Below are 20,627 nucleotides of genomic sequence, written 5' to 3' on the forward strand. Positions count from 1 at the left end.
CAATCTACAACCCTTCTGGATATCTTATGGAGTGTATCCCATATTTAACCTCGGTCTTTCGTCCTGTATTTCAAAAGCACCGATCCTTGTACTAACCATCTTGGATTAGGAGGAACAATGGCTCCTCTTAACAGCCACTACACAGATACAAAGCAGTGCCAGAGCGGTCTGACTCTGATGGATTAGGCAGAGAGTAGAGGGCAGCCTTCTTCCTCAGTCAAGGAGCCAGGAGGTCAGGTTAAGGGCAACCTTGTTTACAAGAGGAAGGCTTAACCTGTATTACAGTCATTAACCTGGATTATGTCCCCTACATCAATGCTCTAAAGGTGTTTAAGTGCTCATTTCACCTTTCCACCTCAAATGAATGACATAAAGGTAAAAAAAAAAAAGGAAAAATACATGCATTGTCTTTAATTGCTATTTAATGAATTAACGAAAAGGGAATAGAGAGTGAGTTTGGGCTTCCACCACTTGAAAGACATAGTCTAGATTCAGCCACCTATTCAGATCAAGGCCAAAAAGCCCCAAGAACCTAGATATCTAAAAGAAGAACCCAATACACAACATGCTACAAGCTAAATGTCTTTCCCTGAAGAGACTCATGTGCAAATGCTTTATTGTTGCTTGTACCAGAAGCTCTTTGTTGTACAGCTAATGGGTGGTTCTGGTACCCTTTCATCTTTCTATCTCTCTGATCTGGCAAAGGCAAGGGCCACCATTTCAACCCCCACAAGCTGCAAACTGGTGAAATAGACCTTCTATTAAGGGGCTGGCCATTTGCCTTGAGGCACACTTAATCCTAAGACTACAGTGAGCTTTTCCTACCCAGCAGAGTCCTTCCCAGAAGTTGGGAGGCTGTTCTTTTACCACTTTCGAAGAGCAGACAGAATCTGGGGCACTCCTTTTGTGTGTCTCACCAGTAACAAAACAACCCACCAAAGACACTAATGGTGGGGGATGCTGGGAGACATAGTTCAGTAACATCTGGATGGCTTTAGCTTCCCCACCCCTCTTTTAAGATTAAAGAGAAGACATAATGTTACCATATAGGGTTTTCCATAATAAAATCCTGCAGTGACAGAAACGTTGCATAAGTTTACAGCTGCAGGAGATTTCTCGTAATCAGGACAATCCTAATTCCTTTAATTTGTGTATACTTTTAACAAAATATGATTCTAGTATATTCTGCATTAGGTAACCCAGGACAAGTTCTACTCATGATTCTGTCCATGGAACTCCCTCTGTTGCAATGCAGTGCACAGCAAGAGTCAAAGCAGACTGGAGCCAGCTCTATGTTAAGCATAGTAATAAGAATTAATCCAAAATAAAATTCAATTCACCATATAAATATTTCAGTCACTTCCATCACTTTCAAGCACTTTTAATAAAATAAACTAATCAGATGCAGGTTGTTTTGCTTCCCAAGAATCCAAGATCAATGCCAAGCATCTTTTGAGTCAAGCAAAGTTGTAGATTTTAATTTTTAGGCACACCCTTTAAAGGCCTCCCTTTGGGCATCTTACATGAACTGCTGATGGATTAGAAAAAACAATTATGTTTGACAAGATGAGGGAAAAGGGCAAAAGAGAAGACAACAGATAAGATGGATGAACAGGATCAAGATTATCCCTAGAATATCCACAGAAGAGTTGTGTGGACAGTTTGAGATGCAAATCATTCATCCATACAGTCACCATGAACAGGTCATGACCAGCTAACTACTTTTTCCAGATAAAGCAAAGAGAAAATCAACTGGATGAAATGTTTATAATGTAACAAGCTGTTTTGTCTTACTCATCTCTCCGTATTAGTTAATTTGTTTAGGTTAAATACTGATAGTTAAATACTATCCTGAGAATATCCTGAGAATACCATGGACAGCCAAGAAAACAAACCAATGGATCATCAAACAAATCAACCCAGAGTTCTCATTCAAGGCACAAATGATCTGGCTCAAATTATCCTACTTTGGACACATTATGCAAAGATCTAGCTCTCTGGAAAAGGCTCTAATGCTGGGAAAGGTGGAAGGAAAGAGAAAAAGAGGATGACCGGCAGCAAGGTGGATGGCCTCAGTTACAGTAGCAATGAGTACACCTTTGGGAGACCCGAAAGAACAGTTTAGGGATAGATCTTCACAGAAAAAATCTATCTATGTGGTCATTAGGAGATGAAAGCCACTTGATGGCACAGAATCATCATCATTAAATATCTGGAAAAAGTAGTTGGCTGTTCAGTTTTCAAATTCATAGTTATCCAGATGGACATCTTTTTTTCTGCCACACTGTAAATAGAATACTATTTCCTTAAACTACTAAAAGTATTTGCATTATTAAGTAATCCTGCTCTCTGAAGTTAATTGGGCAAATAAACTGCTGGCTTCCAGGTACAATTCAAATGCTAACCGTCCCCTAAAAAATGAAATTGATGATAAGGGAAACAGCAATTTCTGCCTTTGCATGGAAGAGACAAAGAACATGGACAACATACATGGATAATCTTTCCTTTGCCAAACTCAGCAGTTCTACCCACACCCATTTTTGCTTCAGGCTTTTTCACCCACTTATTCACTGAAGGATATCCTTGGCCATAAGGTTGGCAGTAGCCTTAAAAAGTCCTTCATGTAATCCATCTACTCAGGGTAAATCCATACAAATAAATCCATATAAGTAAATAAATAAATCCATATAAATAAATCCAGCCAAATAATGGTTTAGCTCTCTCTCTTAAAAGCTGTTCACTGATGGAGATGCCATCTCTCTTATGCACTACTCCTTAACTGTGTACCACCAATTTAGGGTTTACAAAAATGTTTTCTAATGCCCAATACAAATGTTTAAGGCTGTTGTTTAAATTCATTATTCTTTGTCCCTGCTAAACAAAAAAAGCAACTGATTCTTGCTTGTCTTACAATGGCCATTTATGAGTTGGATTTAGCAAAACTGGCTGAACAGGTGAGGAACTGATGAGTTCCAAAGGGTTAGGGGGACCTCCAAAACAGTTGGGAAGTAGCTTCAGGGCTATGAAATGGAACAGGAATACTCCTGCCTTTGGAATAAAGCTCTGGATGGAAGCTTGCATATTTGAAGGCAATTATCAAACCTTTTTCTAGTTCATACATACAAGAAGGGTACATCCAGATAGAAAACTCTTAGAACCAGTGGCATCCTTGTGGTAAGTGGGGGTCAAAACCAGCAAGATGGTAGATGGAGTATTTCCTCTTTTGAAGAGGCATGCAACATCAGTGCACTTACAGAAGGGGTGGGGCTTGCATTGCAATGCTCCATCCACCATCTTGCCAAACGCTGCTGGTTAGAACTGTGCAGTGGTTCCAGTTTTAATTCTTCAGTGGATTATCTCTGGGAAGAAAGACAGAGGAAATGATGAACAAAGAATAGAAGGCTACAAATGGAGAATTCTATGAATAAGACACTGATGGTTCACATGAGGTAGCACTGCCTCTATGGCTCCCATATCTTACATATCAGTACTGTACTGCTGTGGAAGATTTATGGGTTGTGTAGATGCTCGTATTCTTTTGAATTACATTCAGTTGGTATGAAAAATAAGAAGAGAACAAAGGAAATAGGTAATGTATATTTTTAAGATTGCAAAAAGGATATTACAATGATCAAAGGATATGCATTGTCTATCTATTATATTCAAGTCTGAAGAACTTGCTTCTCTATATACAGTATGAACAAGCATTCTATCAACTGGAGCCTCAGCTATAGGCCTATGTAAACATTTTGTCTGCTTATTGTCTATATGATTATACAGATTGCTATGAACACATGTGTTCCCCTGCCAACTTCAGCACTGCAGCATTGAAGAGGGGGGCATTTTAAATATGCGTCTAATTGTCTGACCTTGTGTTTAAAATGCTCCCCTCGGAATCTTCAGCACTGCCATGCTGAAACCAGAGGTGGCCCACAGTACCTTGAACAACTTTTAGCAGCTAAATAAAGGAATAAATAAAATGGATATTCAGCAAGTACATCAAACTCTTCTGTACAAAGATTATGTTGCCATCTTTCTTCTAGTTCCATTAACAGAACTGACCGTTCCTCTTCAAATGTCAATTCCGAATGGAAGGAATTTATAGCAACAAATGTCTATTTTGTGATATCATAGCTGTGAAAGTAATTAAAATTCAGTTTTTATAATAAATAAACTAGGTATAATGTCTGTGTGAATTTGCATTCTGCAAGACTTCGCACACATGCATGGACCTCCCCCCATTTGACTAGCATAAAGATGTGGTACCTATGAAATCTCTATCAGCTACTATGGATGGATGAAAAATTAAGTTCTCTGAGACTGATTCATTTCACGGATGTCCTCTTGCTAGCAGTTCTACTGAAAGCAGCATTATGTCTGAGAATCCTCTACTTCATTTCTTCACTATTTTAAGTAATGTAGCTTAAACAAAATACAGTGAGTTAATCTTGCTTTTCTATTTAACTACTATATGATGATGGGTCTATAATCTTCTGCAATAAATGGCTTGCAAAAATCTCTCATAGTATTACTGAGAAATTCAAGGGTTCTAAATTAAGTTAACTTACTCAATCACAGAATTACCACAGAATAAATATTAAAGGGGTACAGCATGTTCTCCACACCCTGCACTGTCCAGAACTGCCACCTTCTCTGATTTTGTCTAAAACAGAAGAGTTGATGGCTATAGACGTTCCTTCCTTTGTTCCTTCCCACTATATTTAGTGCAACACATTCCAGTTTGGACAAATAGGGTCATGGAATATTCTGAAGGATAATAGACTATGAAAGGATAAGACAAAGGCAACAGACCTAATCCAGTGACACTTTGAGATACCTCCTCTGTTGTCATATATTTTCTCTGGTTTAGAGGAATTCCCCATTCTTTTCAAGATGATGACAGGTCCATGCACACATACCCATTTTCAGTCTGCAGAATGCTAGAAATAAGTGCATCAGATATGCATCAAGCCTGAGACTGAGCAATTTTTGCCAGACTTTTACTGAAAATATTAATTGCCATATTTCCCCTAAGCAAATAACTTCTTATTCATCTTTTGCTATTATAAAAACACTTTCCTGTTACAGATGATAAATGAGTAATTGTAACTCTCACTGGATTTTCCTATGTTATTATTAATTGTGCAGGAAAAACAAGGTTTAAATTTGCCTCAGATATCAGCAGTCATACCCTCAACATTTTCAACACTGTTAAACAATCCAAAAGCAGTAGAATGATGCATCTGACTGAATTATACTTTTCTTTCCAAATGATAGTTTTCTTTAGATAAGAATTATTACACAAACTGAGAGATTAACTGGGTGAACAGTCATATGCAATGCAACTGAGCGTGGTACTTAAAGTCCTGTGGCACCTTAGAAGTGAATTACATAGTGTGGCACAAGGGTTTGTGTGCAGAATCCACAAAGCCCACATCTGTCGAAAGCATCTAAAACTGCATAATATCTGCAATTTGATAGTATGTATATTCCAAACACAGCAAAATCTCAGAGATGTTAATTATGAGCAATTTTTGTATATTCACAAGCTGTTTTTGTATTTATAAGGCTATTATAAAGGGCAGGGTCTATGGGAGTGGGTAGCTATAATAAATTTATTATTATTATTAGCAATTCTACACCACCCATTAGTAGTAAGTACTCTGGGCAGTGGAATAGTATACTACAGTAAATACATGTCATAAAATCCCTATTCTTAACACCTTGAGAAGCATAACATTTCAATGTCTACACAGTTGCTATTTTTAATACAATTTTTAGATAATCAGTTTTGTAATAATAGTAGGCTACTCTGGGAAAAATTTTGTTTGTAGGCAAGATCTGTATTTTCAAATAAATAAATAGATAAACCGTGAGCATTACCAACTGTATATCGCAATGTTGAGCAGCCTCTTATCAAGAGCTCCTTAGTTTCAAGTAAACCTGTCATCAGGTTTAGAGTTACAGAATTATGTTTTTGTCTGTGAATAAGGTTGCTAGATGCTAAAACACAATTACCCGCCATTTTTGGCTGGTGGGCATGTTTGTACAGTAACTGTGAGAGCATTTCATAGTCGCTCACCCAAAACGGCTACGTCACAAAACCCCTGTTTGTCTAGGGCTGCTCCCCATCGACACCTTTAGGTTCCCAAGCTATTCTCTACCACTTCTTTCTTCTATCCCTTTTCCGGGTGCTGGGTCACATTTCCGAACGGAGCTCTGAGTTACAGCCTCTTATCACTCCCTCTGGAACAGATGCAGGGTTCTGTGGTTCTTGAACATGAAATTAGCAACTGTTACTTCGCTTTAAACTGGCTAGCTCCCCAATTCTTTTCTTCTAATTTTAAAAAATCTGGGGGGGAAAAAAATCAGGTGGGGCATGGAGATTGGCAGAGGCCATGAGAAGCATCTGCAGGCACACTGGCACCACAAGCTCCACGTTGAGGCCGCAGGTTCCCACCAATTGTTTAAGCTGATGAGATCATTCCCCAGAATACTTCTAGGCTTCCCTGAATAGAGTCTTAATGGTGAAATCTGATTATTTGCTCTTTTCTGTTTGACAGCAAAGAGGGATGTAAGAATGTCCAGAACTGGAGATTATATTTTTCACTGCTGGTGAAAAAACAGCACAATGCATCTTGTAGGACTTTAAAACAGCATCAGACTACATTAAAAGCTGATGGGTTGCCTCCTTCATCAACTTCATGCAATTATGAAAAACAGTATCTACAAGATCCTGGCCACTACATTTCTTGTAGTCCAAGCACCCACACCAAACCAGTACAGAACTGGGTGAGCTGGAACTGTCAGCTTCTCTTCTGCCTCAGAGCATCATGGCCTGCTGCTTCTCCTTCTCCTCTTTCAGAAATCTTTAGACAGCCTTCTCATTTTGATGCTGTCCAGATGTCTTAGACCAGTGTTTTTCAACCTTGGCAACTTTAAGATGTGTGGACTTCAACTCCCAGAATTCCCCAGCCAGCAAGTTGCCAGATTTCTTAGACCAGTTGTTTTCAAACTGTCTTAGACTATATCTTGCTCAGACAACAGAGCTGGAAATTCTGGGAAATACAATCCAATGTATTTAAAGGGCATCAGGAAGACTGTTGTAGGATTTGACAAGCCAAAAACCTCGTCTCCTTCCCATTACATTAGTACACTTTTTGCTCACCTGCCGACCAACGCGGTTGTTGTGAAGCCTCATACGGGATGGGAAGTCACGATGAATCTCCCTGGAATCTAGGAATTCCTTGGAAAATTTATCCCCGAAGTCCACATCAGGGCTGCAACCCCCCCATTCCCAGGAGTCTTGCAGGCCAGGGGCCTCCGCTGGCAGGTGCTCCAAATGGACGCCATGCATCATCCCCTTGCCTCGGTTCATGGCCTCCAGTTGGAGGCGATGCAGTTTGAGGCGGAAAGCCTCCTCATCCCCTCGGCGCTTCTGGTCACAGCCACAGGCTTGCAGTTTGCCCAGGGAGCAGGCATTGGAGACAGCATGTACCACTCCTGCAGCTGCAAGGGCATAGACAAAAGCACTTTCTCGGAAACCTGCAAGCAAGCAATATAAACCACGTTATTCAATCTCTGCCAAAAAGCTCAAAAGTACCACCCTTGCCACAGTTCTAGTACAGGGACATCTCTTGGGCCTGAACAGCATAATCCATGTGTGAAAATCTGCTATCTCACCCATGTGTTTACTTCACTTATCTCAACACTGCAAGACAGCCAGTGTGGCGTGGTGATTAAGGTGTTGGGCGAGCAGCAGGGAGACCAGGTTTCCACTATCAGCCACAGAAACTCACTGGGCAATTTACAGCCAACTGCTTTCTCTCAGCCCAACTGAGAGTATGAGGAAGGAGCACTATGCACATTGCCTTGAGTTCCTGTACAAAAGGCAGGATATAAAACTACTGAAGAAATAAAATAAACATCTGAGGCTCTAGTGAGTTCTCTTGCCATCAGATATCTAATGCATGTTGAAGGACCCAAGACATTTTCCAAATTACAGCAGCTCGCAACATCCTCATTTCCCAATAGCTCTTAAGACAAGCACAATCCTCCTCCTCCTCCTCCTCCTGTACCATTTAAAATTCATGATATTTTCTGATTTTCATTGTGATCTAGCTGAGGTCAGAGGAGTGAAATGCAAAAAAAAAAAAAGTACTTTCATCGTTCAGAGAAACAGTACAACTCGGATATATTAATATAAGGACCAAATAATACTAAGGGATTTTTATGGAACTGGGTTGCAAAAAATATGGAGCTGTAGTTTGGGCCCAGAGTTCACTCCTCTAATTCCCTAGTCTTCAGCTCCCACCTCCCTCAAAGACAGGAACATCAAAACAGTGGCAAGAACACCTAGGCAAGATTGTGCTTGGCATTTCCCCCATACTTCCCAGAGTGGAATTCTGTTATTTCATGCTTCCTGTTCTAATTCCTGTTCATAACAGTCGTAGTCCAGTTTCAGAACAATTTTCATTAGTCTACCTGTCCAAACACATTTTCAAGGGAAAAAAAGAAACAAGTCTCTTCAAATTTCTGAAAAGAAAAAGAAAACTAAGCTTCTTCCAATTTATAATTGCATTACTTTTTTTTTTTTGAGAAGATTTCTTTATATCATTATAGACTGAATTGCAAGCATACCTTGTGTTGTATTCAGCACTGTTTTTCACAGGTAACAATTGGGTGCATTATTCCTCCTATTATTTATATTACAAATGCCCACAGTGCTGTTTGATACAAAAACCATAGCCTTCTTATCCCAACATGCATATAGAGACATGAGCATGCCAGCCTGCAGCTGATCTCAAACTGTACCCCCAAACCCTCTGGGAACACACCTAAGGGCTAATAGGGACTGAGTGGGGTGGGGACTTAAGCTAAGGGAAAAAACACCTAACTTCCTCCAACACTGTACTGTCATTCCAGCCCATTTTTTTCCTTGATGATCTTTCACTTAACTGGGAAAAAAAAAGACACTGGGATATTCCAATCACAATTTTGCTCTACAATGGTCATTTATCTCTTTGATTTCAGAAATCAAACTGTGGAAACAAGTCAGACATGGCAATTTCTGCTTTGGGACAAGCAGCGATGACAGCCTAAAAGGGCAGAGGATGAGGAATCTTAGGCACCTTTGAGTCTCACTACTGCAAAGCTCGTGAACTCTAATTAGAGCACTTGTCAGGTTTGGGTTTTGTTTACACTCTACAAGATACACTGGAGTCACGCAAGAAGAAGCTACAGGCTGCAGTCTCCAAAGCCCAGCATTGTTTCACCCGGCAGAGGGGATTTCCAGTGGAGCGGTGATCAATAGAATAGGGCAATCCCTGCTCCAAATTCTGCTGCCAGAGAGCATTTCCAGTTTCAGGGCTCAAACACAGGCACACCCCCCATGACAGACTATCTTACACATATGAACCAGAATTTATGAAATACACAACTACAGATAGATAAGACTTGATGAAAGAGAGGCTGTATGTGTATTTACATGAAGATTTTGTGGCTTCTATTTATAACATGAACTTTTCAACTGATTGTTCATCCCTAATTGCCAAGAAAAGTAGAACTATTCCTCATTGCCCAAAACTTTATTTTGGTTTAGCTAAGCATTAACGCAAGGCTGGACAATGTAACAATTATAAAGTCATATACCACGTGAGCAACGGCCAACATCGCGTCATCTGCGAGAGGGAATAATCTATAAAATGCCAATTCTGAGCAACAGTGGAACAAGTAGATCATTTTGTAAGCTGTCAATAATACAATGATGGCCCAAAGAACAACTGTTGATAATCTATTTACTCACCAAAGGAACTTTTCTGCCTGCAGAACCTTCCACCCTGTCCCGTTTCTTAACTCAGCAATGACGAAACAACATATTGTATGAGCCTTAAACTGAGCCCAGAGTGGCTTGTGCTGTAGGTCTTTCCTGAGAAACCCAGTGGGGTGGGGGGGCATTCTCAGGAAAGACCTACAGTACAAGCCACTCTTCATTCACTCACATTTTACAAAGGGATCATATTATATTCATTTGCAATCTCTGGTCTTTTCCTAAAGCTGCTTCATCCTTTACTAAGACTGCAGAAAACCCAACCTTCTTGAGAAGAAGGGAAGAACAGCACCTCTACAGTTATAGCTTTGATGTGGGCAGCAATGCAGGGAGCAGCTGAACCACTCAGCCTTGAGCACATAGTCACTATGATCTTTAGAGTGAGCTCCATTTGTCAGCTGTGTTAATGTTGTTTGCAACTATTTTAATTAGTGCCAAAATGTGTTTCTGGATGTGTTTTCAAACATCTCACAGGCACCAATATGCAAACATGGAGTCATCGTAAGGGAAAATATCTGTGTGGTTTCTCATTGTAGTCAAGATGAATATTGGGGAAAGAGTTTTTTTTCCCCTCTTGCTCTTTCCACTCCTCTTCCCTTTCTCTCTCTCTCTCTCTCTTTCCTTCCTTCCTTCTTTTTCTTTCTTTTTTCTTTTTCACTGCCATCACCCACCATAAAAAAATAATCAGTCCCTAAATTAGCATAGGAAGATTACACTACCTAGTGCCATTTTCTTTACGCAGAGGGCGGAATGTTGCACTCAACTGTCTTACTGCCAAATTCTAAAATAAAGTCACCCATGATCTCTTGAGCTTGAATGTTTGCAGAAGAGGGAGGGGGGATTCCAAAACGCAAGCCTTCTGGCAGTTGTGCCCTTTGCCAATTGTAAATGCAATGCTATCCAAACATTCCTGGCTCTGCACCACCATCTTAATTCAAGATGAAAGATAGATCCTTGCTGGGTTTTTCAATTGCTATTTTGGCTACAGCTCCCTAAATGTCTGAGGTCCGGTCATATCCCAGCATTCACAAAGTGAGATTTCAACATCTATTGTTCAATCTGTTTCACAGTCTTTAAGATCTCAACTTTTTTGTTGCTGTTCTTATTGTTAACTGAGTGATCTCAAGGCACATGACACACTTCTCTGCTAAAGCGAAGCAGGTCTGGTCCTGTAGGCTGCTTAGATGGAGACTCAGCCTGCCTAAACCACGGTAAGCTCCTAAGCATCTGGCTGGAGGAAAGGCAGAGTGAAGGAAACACATTATTGTTGTTGTTGTTGTTGTTGACACCCACTCCAGAATACTCTGGGCAGCTTACAGTATCCAAATATTCAGTTAAAAACAGTTAAAAAGCAAGACATGGCGGTCCGGATTGAAAACAACCATACCAATAAAAACTTGAAAGGGGCTCAGCAGACACATTACCCCCAAGCCTGGGAGCAGAGCCAGGTCTTAGGAGAATGGGCACTATATGTATCTCGGGAGGATGCTGTTCCAAAAGGCAGGGGCAGCAACAGAGAAGGCATGCTTCCTCAGTCCCATAAGATGACAACATTTAATTGGTGGGGCCTGGAGGGCACCCACCCTGCCTGAGCCCACCCACCATCCAGAAACACTTGGAGATAGGCAGTCTCCAAATGCCATGAAGGGCTTTATAGGTACCAACCAGCAACCTGAATTGCACACCAAAGCCAATTAGCAGCCAAAGCAGCACTCAAAGCAGCAATGATACATGGGTATGATGAGAAGTGCCTGTTACTGCTTGTGCTGCTGCGTTTTGAACCAGCTGTAGATACCATGTAGAGCATATTGCAATAGTCTAGTTGTGAGGTCACCAGGGCATGAGTGATTGTCTGAAGGCCTCCCCTTTATATTTAGTACCAACCATTTAGAAGAACCTACTCAATCCCAGAAGTCTAAAATAATGTTATTTATTTAACCAGATTTCGTCCTGTCAAGAAAAGGGCAAAGAGCAAGAGGTGTCATTGGGTGGCTGATGTTTAAACTATCACAAACTGCTTGAATGACAGTCAGGGAGTCAACACAAAAACAGAAGTGCATTAACAAAAAAAAGCTGGAGGGTTTGCACTCTCTCAGTGGAGAGGAGCTGAAAACCACTGAAGTTGAAAGCTTAGGTAAGTTAACTGGATGGTGGTGATCTTTATTAGCTCTTGAAAGATATTAATTGCTACACATTCAGTAGTTTTCTTCAAAACTATAGCAAGCATTCTGCTATTACTATAGCAATGCTGACAAAGCAATGTGATACAGGAGTAATTCTCTACTACTAAACTGTATTAAACAACTTAATCTTAAGGACAAAGTAAAATAACATGCTAAGATCTGGAAAAGTTTAAGCCTTTATCCTGTGCAATTTTCTCTAATCTATCCCATACCCCACACCTGTACTGCCTAAAGTAGCTACAGTACATGGCCTACAAGGAGAACAGATTACAGTAGTTGAACTTTAACTAAAAAAACCTCTAGGGGATCCAATTGTAGTCCTCCACATCATAATTTATTCTGTTCCTCAACCACTGAAACCAGCAAAGGAAGATGAATTAACCAGTCTCTCCATTCCATTATCTTTATTCATGAGCCCTCAAATTGTGAGACTAAGCATATTCTCCTAAAATATGCATGTATTTGGATAATATGCTCTGAATCGTATCTAATGTACAGACTGCTTTTTTTTTGTATAACTTTTTAGTAAGAGTTTTGAAAAAGATAAAAACAAGAACCAATATAAAGAAAGCAAAAGACAAAAAAGACAAAGACAAGTACAAAAAGAAAGAATGAAAAGAAATAGAAATAGAAAGAAGTAGCTTCCAATTTTCTTTGCAGCAAATATAAGTACGATTACAAAATTACCTCTTACTCGATGGTTACAAAAAGAAAAGCTCTTTTTTCTATTATATGTTTTTTCTAATCACCAAAGCCATAAATCATAAGTTCATTTTTTTCTGTTTCATGCAAAAAGACAGACTGCTTTTTTCATAATGTCCAATGGCAATCAAAAGTTTCTCAGACAAGAGTCTTTATAGATAGGAATGGCATATAAACCGTTGTAAACAAACAAGCAAGCATACAAACTGTCAGAACCACAGATGAAAATCAGATCTGAATGTGAAGGGTTTGTGTATCCCTCATTTATATTTGCTTTTCATAAAATTAGTACACCTCAAAGATTGATTCCAGTCTAAAGAAAGCATCTTCTGAAATGGCTTCAGGATATTCTTAAGTTGGTATTAAATGCCCAGGGTTCAGCAAAATGATGTCAATTTGCTATACATAATGCTTTGGCAATTTTTTAAAACATAGCACTGTCTGCCCTGAAATGAGTAAAATTAACTACTAACGATTTCTGAAATTACAATGATTTAATAGATAGACCTTGTGATGTTGTTATGCTGCTAGCTATAATTCCACATTACTTAGTTACTACACCAATATGACCTAGAGCTCATCCAAACACTTCGCTTGCACCATGGCACAAAAATACCCAACTGTTTGTAGAGGACATGTTCTCACAACATCACCTCCACCTTGTCATTAGCTCACTGCTGATGCAGCCTGAAGTCAATCCAAGGTGTTCTGGCATGCAACGTCTTCCCTCACATGCCAACACAAGACCTCCAGGGCAACATTCCACAGCGCAAGAAGGAGGGGGCTTTGGAGGTCAGCAACCTGCTGGGCCAGAGGTGGCCCAGCAGGTCTGCTGTGGGATCAACCCCTCTGTACAGCCACTGAGCTCTGCACCTCCACAGCAATTTTTGCTGTGGCTGTGAGGGAGATTAGACAACTCACTTGCACAGCCTTTCTTCTTCGGTGGGAGTGGGTGGGTATTGGACAAAGGAGTATCACTCTTGTGAAAGACCAAAAGCAGAACTTTCAAGAAGTAATATTTGCACCGAGACACAAAAATAATGGCTCTGAAGGACTGCATTGTAGACCATCTCGCCCATCAAGTACAAGTACATACAGTACTTTCATTACATTTCTCTTCTGGAGGCTGGGAATCAAAATCTTGTTTTGTTCTTATGTTTTAGCTATGGGAATAGTGACTGCCAATATTCCAATAGTTAGAATTTTGGGGGGGAAAAAAACACTTTACAACAAAGCCTTCTGGATCAGCATTGGCTGGTCTAGGAGAACTCTTCATGCTGGAAATTGCTTTTTCTTGGCCCAGCCATGGAAGAGAAGACAGGCTGCTTGCTCCCCAGGTAAAATGTGGGTTCCATTGACCCAGAGGCTCTATGCCCCTTTCTTGCAAAACGGGGACTTCCATTTTGGGCAAAATTAAAGGTCAACATGTCCATGAAGATTCTCAGTCATCCAGGTGGAATTGTCTGTAGGTTGAGTCATGGCAACTGGATTTCTTTCTTTTTGGTCGAAACATTACGCTGCTTGTTCAAGCAGCTTCTTCAGTCTGGGCAAAGGTTGGTGAGGGGACCCCATATATGTCTTCCAGGGTGGCTGCATTGTCCCTACACCTGAATGGCTTCTTAAATGTGCCATGGAGGTGTGGATTGTCTTTGGGATGTCTTACTCCTAAATCCCTTGTTCATCCCCAAGTGGATCGTTAAGAGTGGCCTTCCTGGTGATCTTAATCTTCCTGGGGACTGATGAAACAGCAGCATGAAAAATGGAGGACAAGTTGTGTTTGAGGCCTCCGCCTCTATTGAGGGAAGGATTTTCCACTTTGGCATGAATAGATTCCTTAACCCCTCTCTCAAACCACCTATCTTCTCTGTCTAAAATGTGACCATTATTGTCCTCAAATGAGTGTCCTTTTCCTATTAGATGAAGGTAAACTGCTGATTTAAAGGTCAACAACTTATCTGCAATGAAAGCTCAATACAAAGGAAGGCAAAATTAAGTGAATAATAAAATTATAGCTCAAACAGCCAGACCTGCCCTACCACATGATCAAGAGAATGATTTTCTCCCTGGTGGAGGATGCTGGGTAGGAGAGAAAGGATGTCATGAAAGCCATCAATCAGTGCCCTAAAATTACCCTGTGTTGTATCAATTGAGAGCAGCAACACTGCCAGCCTTGTTGCTGAGGCACAATTATCAATATACAGGTAGTCCTCATTTAGCGACTGCCTTGTACAGCAACCATTTGGAGTTACGATGGTGATGAAACCTCACATTTACTTTTTTTTATAAGAATTTTATTAAGTTTACAGCAAAGTTAAAAACTACAAAAAATAAAAAAAAACTACAGAAAAGGAAAAGAAAAAGTGAGAAAACAGAAAAATGAAAAAAAGATTTTTGAAGAGATTACATAACAAGGTGACTTCTGACTTTTAACAACAAGAATATATAACAATTTCCATAATTATTCCCTTACTCTATATCTAACCAAAATCACATTTATATACGTCATTCCATTAGCACATTATAAAAATCACTAAACACAATTGCTCCTTCCCCTTATATATATAAAGAAATAAACAAATATATAAATCAAATCAACTCCCCCCCAAAAAACATTTATTTAAGTATTTCCTTCCTACACTATTCTATATATTTCTGACCACTATAGTAGAAATCAAATTATAAAGATATTTAAATAGTCTACTTTTTTACTTAATACTACAACAATCTAAGTCCTATTAAACCTAAAACCAAACAGCTATTAATATATCTTATAAATCTCAAAAAGAAAAAAAAATCCAACAAATTTTAAAAGCAATGGAATAAATCTTAATCCAAATCATTAACAAAAAATGGAATCATATAAACCTTAATATCAATCCAAATACATAATCTTAATTCTTGATACCTTATGAATTTTATAGATCGAACAAACCTTGAAAACAAAAATCCAATCAAATCATTAAAGAAAAAATGAATCATATAAGCCTTAATATCCAACCAAATCCATATTCTTAATTTTTTAACCCACATTGAAATATACCAGAACATTTACTTGTCTCCATATTACACATAAGGCATTTTTCGAAGTAAGATCGCAAAATCGTGTTGTTTCACTTAGCAACCAAGTTGCTTAACAACCAAGTTGCCAATCCCAATTGTGGCTGCTAAACGAGGACTCCCTGTGTTTTCCTCCCATCTCAAGGATGGGAGGCATTAACGTGGCTGTGAATAACAACCCATAGATTGTACTCCCACCAACAAAGGAAGAAAACAATATCACAGAAAGTGAAGCATTAATGGAAATCCAGTATGTCCCTATCATTTCTGCCACCAATCAGTCGCCTCAGAGCCAGTTTGATACAGTGGTTAAAGAGTTGGACTAGAAACTGGAAGGCTAGGAGTTTGTCTCCCCTTAGGCATGGAAGCCAGATGGGTGACTTTGAGCCAGTCACTCTCTCAGGCCAACCCACCACTCACAGTTCTTATTGTGGGAAAAATAGTAAAAGGGAGTATTATGTTTGCCACCTTGAGTTGTACAAATAAAGGTGAGCTATAAATCTGATATATAAAATACTTGTCAGTTGAAGGTATTGATCAAAACACATTTATGATTGGACTGCTGTGACTTCAGAGAACATAGTTAAAATTCTCCACCTCAGCCAAAAGCATGAACACACTGTCAGGAAGAGCTCCTGACATCTTTTGTGTCAAAATCCATAACGAATCCAATAAGGAAGTGTTTAGGATAGAAGCAACTGATATCTTTATCTAAAAGATCCAAGGCCTTCCTCACACACAAGGCTTGAACCTTCTGGTAGCCTACAAAAAGGTCTTCTGTCAAGGAAATAGCATGGACCAAACAACAAAGGAAGAAATGCCATTCTAGCCACAAAAGCAGCCTTACTGTATAGCCCAGTGGGCAGACAACCTGTATGCTTGCAGTCTATGTATCCATCTTACCACTGTAGTCTAGTCCTTGGGACAGTGGGCTAAGTCCCACTGTTGTGCCAAAAATGTACACAATATACTTAATTTCAGTGTGAAAGAAGTAAATCTTCTAGTAGAGAGAGAAGTAGGGATATAGAGAAAAATACATATTACAGTAGCAAGCCCACAAGAGATCATATGTCAACTGGCATCCAACTCAAGAAGAAAAAATAATGCAGCAGGAAAAAAGAAGAGGACAAAGTGGATCCATGTCACAGAAGATGTAAATGCAGCCCCATTGCATAACCTACTGACAACAATATGCTGAGATGGAAAGGAGGACAGGATAGCATGCCGATGGATTTTGGTGGAGTATTGTGGAGGGTGACATACTGCATCTTCCTGTTGGGTTGTCCCATCCTGAAGACATTTAAGATACATCACAGTTGAGGTGAGAGGTTCCCTATCTGCTAGCCATCAGAAAATCAAGTAGTCAATTGAGATAGTTGCCACTTTTATTGAACAGTATCACAGCAGGATTTTGACACCATCTCATAAACAGCATTTTTGGCTTGTTTTTGTAAGGACCTGTGCTTCCAAAAACCACACGACAGCTTGCATAGTAACAGGGATAGCTTCCCCTTCACTACATATCCATCTTGGAAACTTCTGCCCCTGCTCCACTTCTATTACACATTTCCAAGATATAGAGTCCTGGGAGGAAAAACATGGCAATCTCAGATAGAACAGACTATTGGCTTGTGGTTTGTATGACAGTGGAGGGTGATGGGGATGTGTCTTGCTTCTGTGAGTGTGGAACCACTGGCTACTTGCCTGTGGAGAGAACTGGACATTGTAGCGAGGTATAGCAGCTGCAATAAATAAATCAATGATGGGGCAGTCATAAAGGTTTGACATGTTCCAGAAAAGGTGCCACTAGCAGTGTCTGATCTAATTTTATCTTCCATCCAAATCCTACACTTGCCTGATATTAGTGTTTGGATATTCACCTACTGAGGAAGATAATGTAGTCACTAAGCCACGACTCATCCAATCCATGCAAAAACTGCAGTAAACCTCTGCCTCTGGTTACTGATTATTCCATTTCTCGTACCCCCATTTATGAGTGTGTAAGAAAACAAATCACGAATAATTCAGCAATAGTTCTAGTTAGTGAAGCTCACTGCTTGATGTTTATTAACCACAAAGGCTGTGCTTATTGTAGGTTTCCTTTGTGTGCGGTGAGTGTTTACATGCATTGGGAAAGGATGAGGCTTTGCCCCACATAACTTCCCATGTCCATCCATGCTCTGTGCCCCATCTGCAAGAAATGGCTACATAGGAGCCATTTAAGCCACAACAGTTTTGCCACTTGGTCAAAAAAAAAAATGGAGGAAATGTGGTCGCAAATCGTAGATGTTCTGGAAATCTTGGGATGCTTAAGGGGGGAGGATATTTGAAATCTGGTAAGGCTGCTTACCCTGCTCTGCTCCTGTGCACCCAGCTACAGTAGAGGCTCTTGGTGAGTGTGTCTACAATCTTACAAAGAACCTGTAAGAGTTCTGAGCAAGGACTATTTGCTCACTATTGCATTTGCCCTTATGAATTTGTTGTTGTCTTGGCTCTCCACTGCTTTTGGAAAGGGTCCCCTTTCACCAAACGTCCTATCACCAGAGTTCTTTCTGTGAATATTAGGCTTAAGGCAGAATAAAGTAGATCCAAAGTATTTCCTTGCAGGATCCTGCATGCTCTGTGGAAGGTGAGTTCCCAAGCTAATCATAATCCTAGTCATATTGGGGAGCAAGAAGGACAACAGGCAAGGTAGCGTTAGGACCAGTCATTTGCCCATTTTTCTTTGTTGCAGTAATGCAGTACCATTACCACACTGGGGGAACATTTTTTGAGTGAGGGGAGAATTTCATCCAAGTTTCAACTCCCTCCCCACCATGCCTGGTGCACTAGTGTTTGCCCTTCCAACTTTGCTTTATATCGCAAATGTAATAGTAACGCAAGACTAGGTGGAATTCGCAAGGCATTCTACCAGTAGTGACGTTTATTCCAGTCCAGTAGCCATTTCTCAAGTACAGAATCATACTGTAGGTATCTCATATGGTATAAATCATCGGTAACCCAAACTGTCACAATCTCACTTCCCATAGATGATTGCATCATGATAAATTGATACAGAGCAGCATAAACTAGAATCATCTGCTAGCAGATGATAGACAGCAGGAGGCTCTGCAAACCTGTTTTATCCAGCAACTATGTAAGCAAGAAAAATGCATACCATGAATCCCTGTTTGGCTTATCAATGCATTTATTTTCTTTGTCAAGAGAAAGAGGATCTATGACATGGTGGTAGGGTCTCCAAAATCCCCTCTGCAATTCTATGAAATGTCTTTCCCTGAATTGAAGTCTCCAAGTGGTGACGGGGTTGTAACTCCCAAAATTCCCAACCAGCATCATTCTGATTTCTGGGAGTTAGTCCTACATATGTGGCAGATTCTAGGTTGGGAAAGGCTGCTATACATCCAAGCTGTAGGAATCCTGGAAGACATCCAGCTTTGACTGTACAACATAACTTTGTTTAGCATGCTAAGATGACATTCTTGCACAACAAATTAAAATCCATTTGATGACACCTGTCTAATATGTTTGTTGGATATGTCCTAGCAGACTGTTCCCCAATTAGTTCAAGGCTTCTATTAATAATGTCAAAAAGGAGGTGGCTCCACTCCTAGGATGCTGGGAAAGCCTGCCTTACCCTGAATGCTGTTGCCTACTCCTTCCCCTTCCCATCTCCTCCAAAGGCTATGCGTACAGCCAGTTGAAACATGTCTCCTGTTCCCTCCCCTCTGTCCCTCCTCCCTCTTTCCCCAATTAAACTGCAGGTGAACCCGCCAGGGACTGGCAACTTGCCAGACTTTCAGCTTTTCATGGCAGATCGTAACTTGCTTCCCTCCATCTTCCAAAGGAGCCCCTGAGACCTTGATCACTCTAGCTGCATTTTGGAGAGTGTCGTCTTTGAACACTCCAGATCCCATTATTAGTTATATAGTCCCAATTCACCTTTACTAGTGCCTGGTTTGGGGCCTGGTTTTGTTTTGTTTTCAATTACAACACGCTTGGAAGATGGGTCATCCCTGCCCCATTTTGCAGATAAAGAATTGAGGCTAGGACCCAGTGCAAACAGCGTTTCAAGTCATGTCTGGTAGTGGGATCCACGGCTAGGCGGAGGTTTGAACATTCCAAACTCAAACGAGCTGAAACAGAAGAACCAACGCCAGATTAAAGGATGAGCTGTAGGCTAAATTGGATCCAAGATACCTCTCCCCTGAGTGTAAGTCAGCACACTCTCTCCTCTGATACCACTGACAGACACAATGCAGCCTTAGGGACATCACTCTTATAACAGAAGGTGTATGCACCTAGCAGGGTCACAGGTTCAGTGCCTGGGGCTCAAATAACAGGCAGAGCCACAATGATGGCCCAGTGTGATTCTGCCCTTCCTCTACCAATGGTAGCCCCTGAAAAGTCATTCCGTAGTCAACTACAAAAGAGGAAAACTCTCAGATAATGGGCCACAGCTTGAAATGTACACAAAAGGAAAATGAGGAATGTATCTTGTAGGACAAGCCAAGGAACAACTATTTCATTTTTCTATCCTCCCCTCCCCACTTTACTTGTTCTTTCTTCTATTTTCTCTGTCTCTCTACCTTCTTCCTTCTTTATATTGCCTCTTTTCCACTTCCATAAAAAACAAACTGTAACAATGGATTTGCATTACTGGAAACGTAACATTAAACTGCATAACCAACTGTTGGAAACAAGTGGGGCCAAAGGAGAAATCCAAGTTAGGCTTGTTTTAAAAAACTGAAACGTCACCTGTTATCAGTGAAGTTAAAGAAAAAGATGGCGAAACAAGCAGCAAGGTGAAAGGATGGTAAGTGCAGATGACTTGGGTATCTGCTTCCCTTATCCTGGCT

At 40.3% G+C, this 20,627-nt stretch overlaps 1 protein-coding gene across 1 annotated transcript in view; it reads right to left on the minus strand.

The window, feature by feature from the left end:
• WNT10A (Wnt family member 10A) overlaps positions 1-20,627 on the minus strand; it is a 59,111-nt gene that overhangs the window by 14,050 nt on the left and 24,434 nt on the right. The window contains exon 3 of the mRNA XM_063288909.1: positions 7,169-7,545. Within this exon, the coding sequence (XP_063144979.1) occupies positions 7,169-7,545 (377 nt within the window). The remainder of the gene's footprint in view (positions 1-7,168; positions 7,546-20,627) is intronic.

The sequence above is a fragment of the Candoia aspera genome, chromosome 1 (genome assembly GCF_035149785.1).
Source record: "Candoia aspera isolate rCanAsp1 chromosome 1, rCanAsp1.hap2, whole genome shotgun sequence".
NCBI classification, from domain to species: Eukaryota; Metazoa; Chordata; class Lepidosauria; order Squamata; family Boidae; genus Candoia; species Candoia aspera.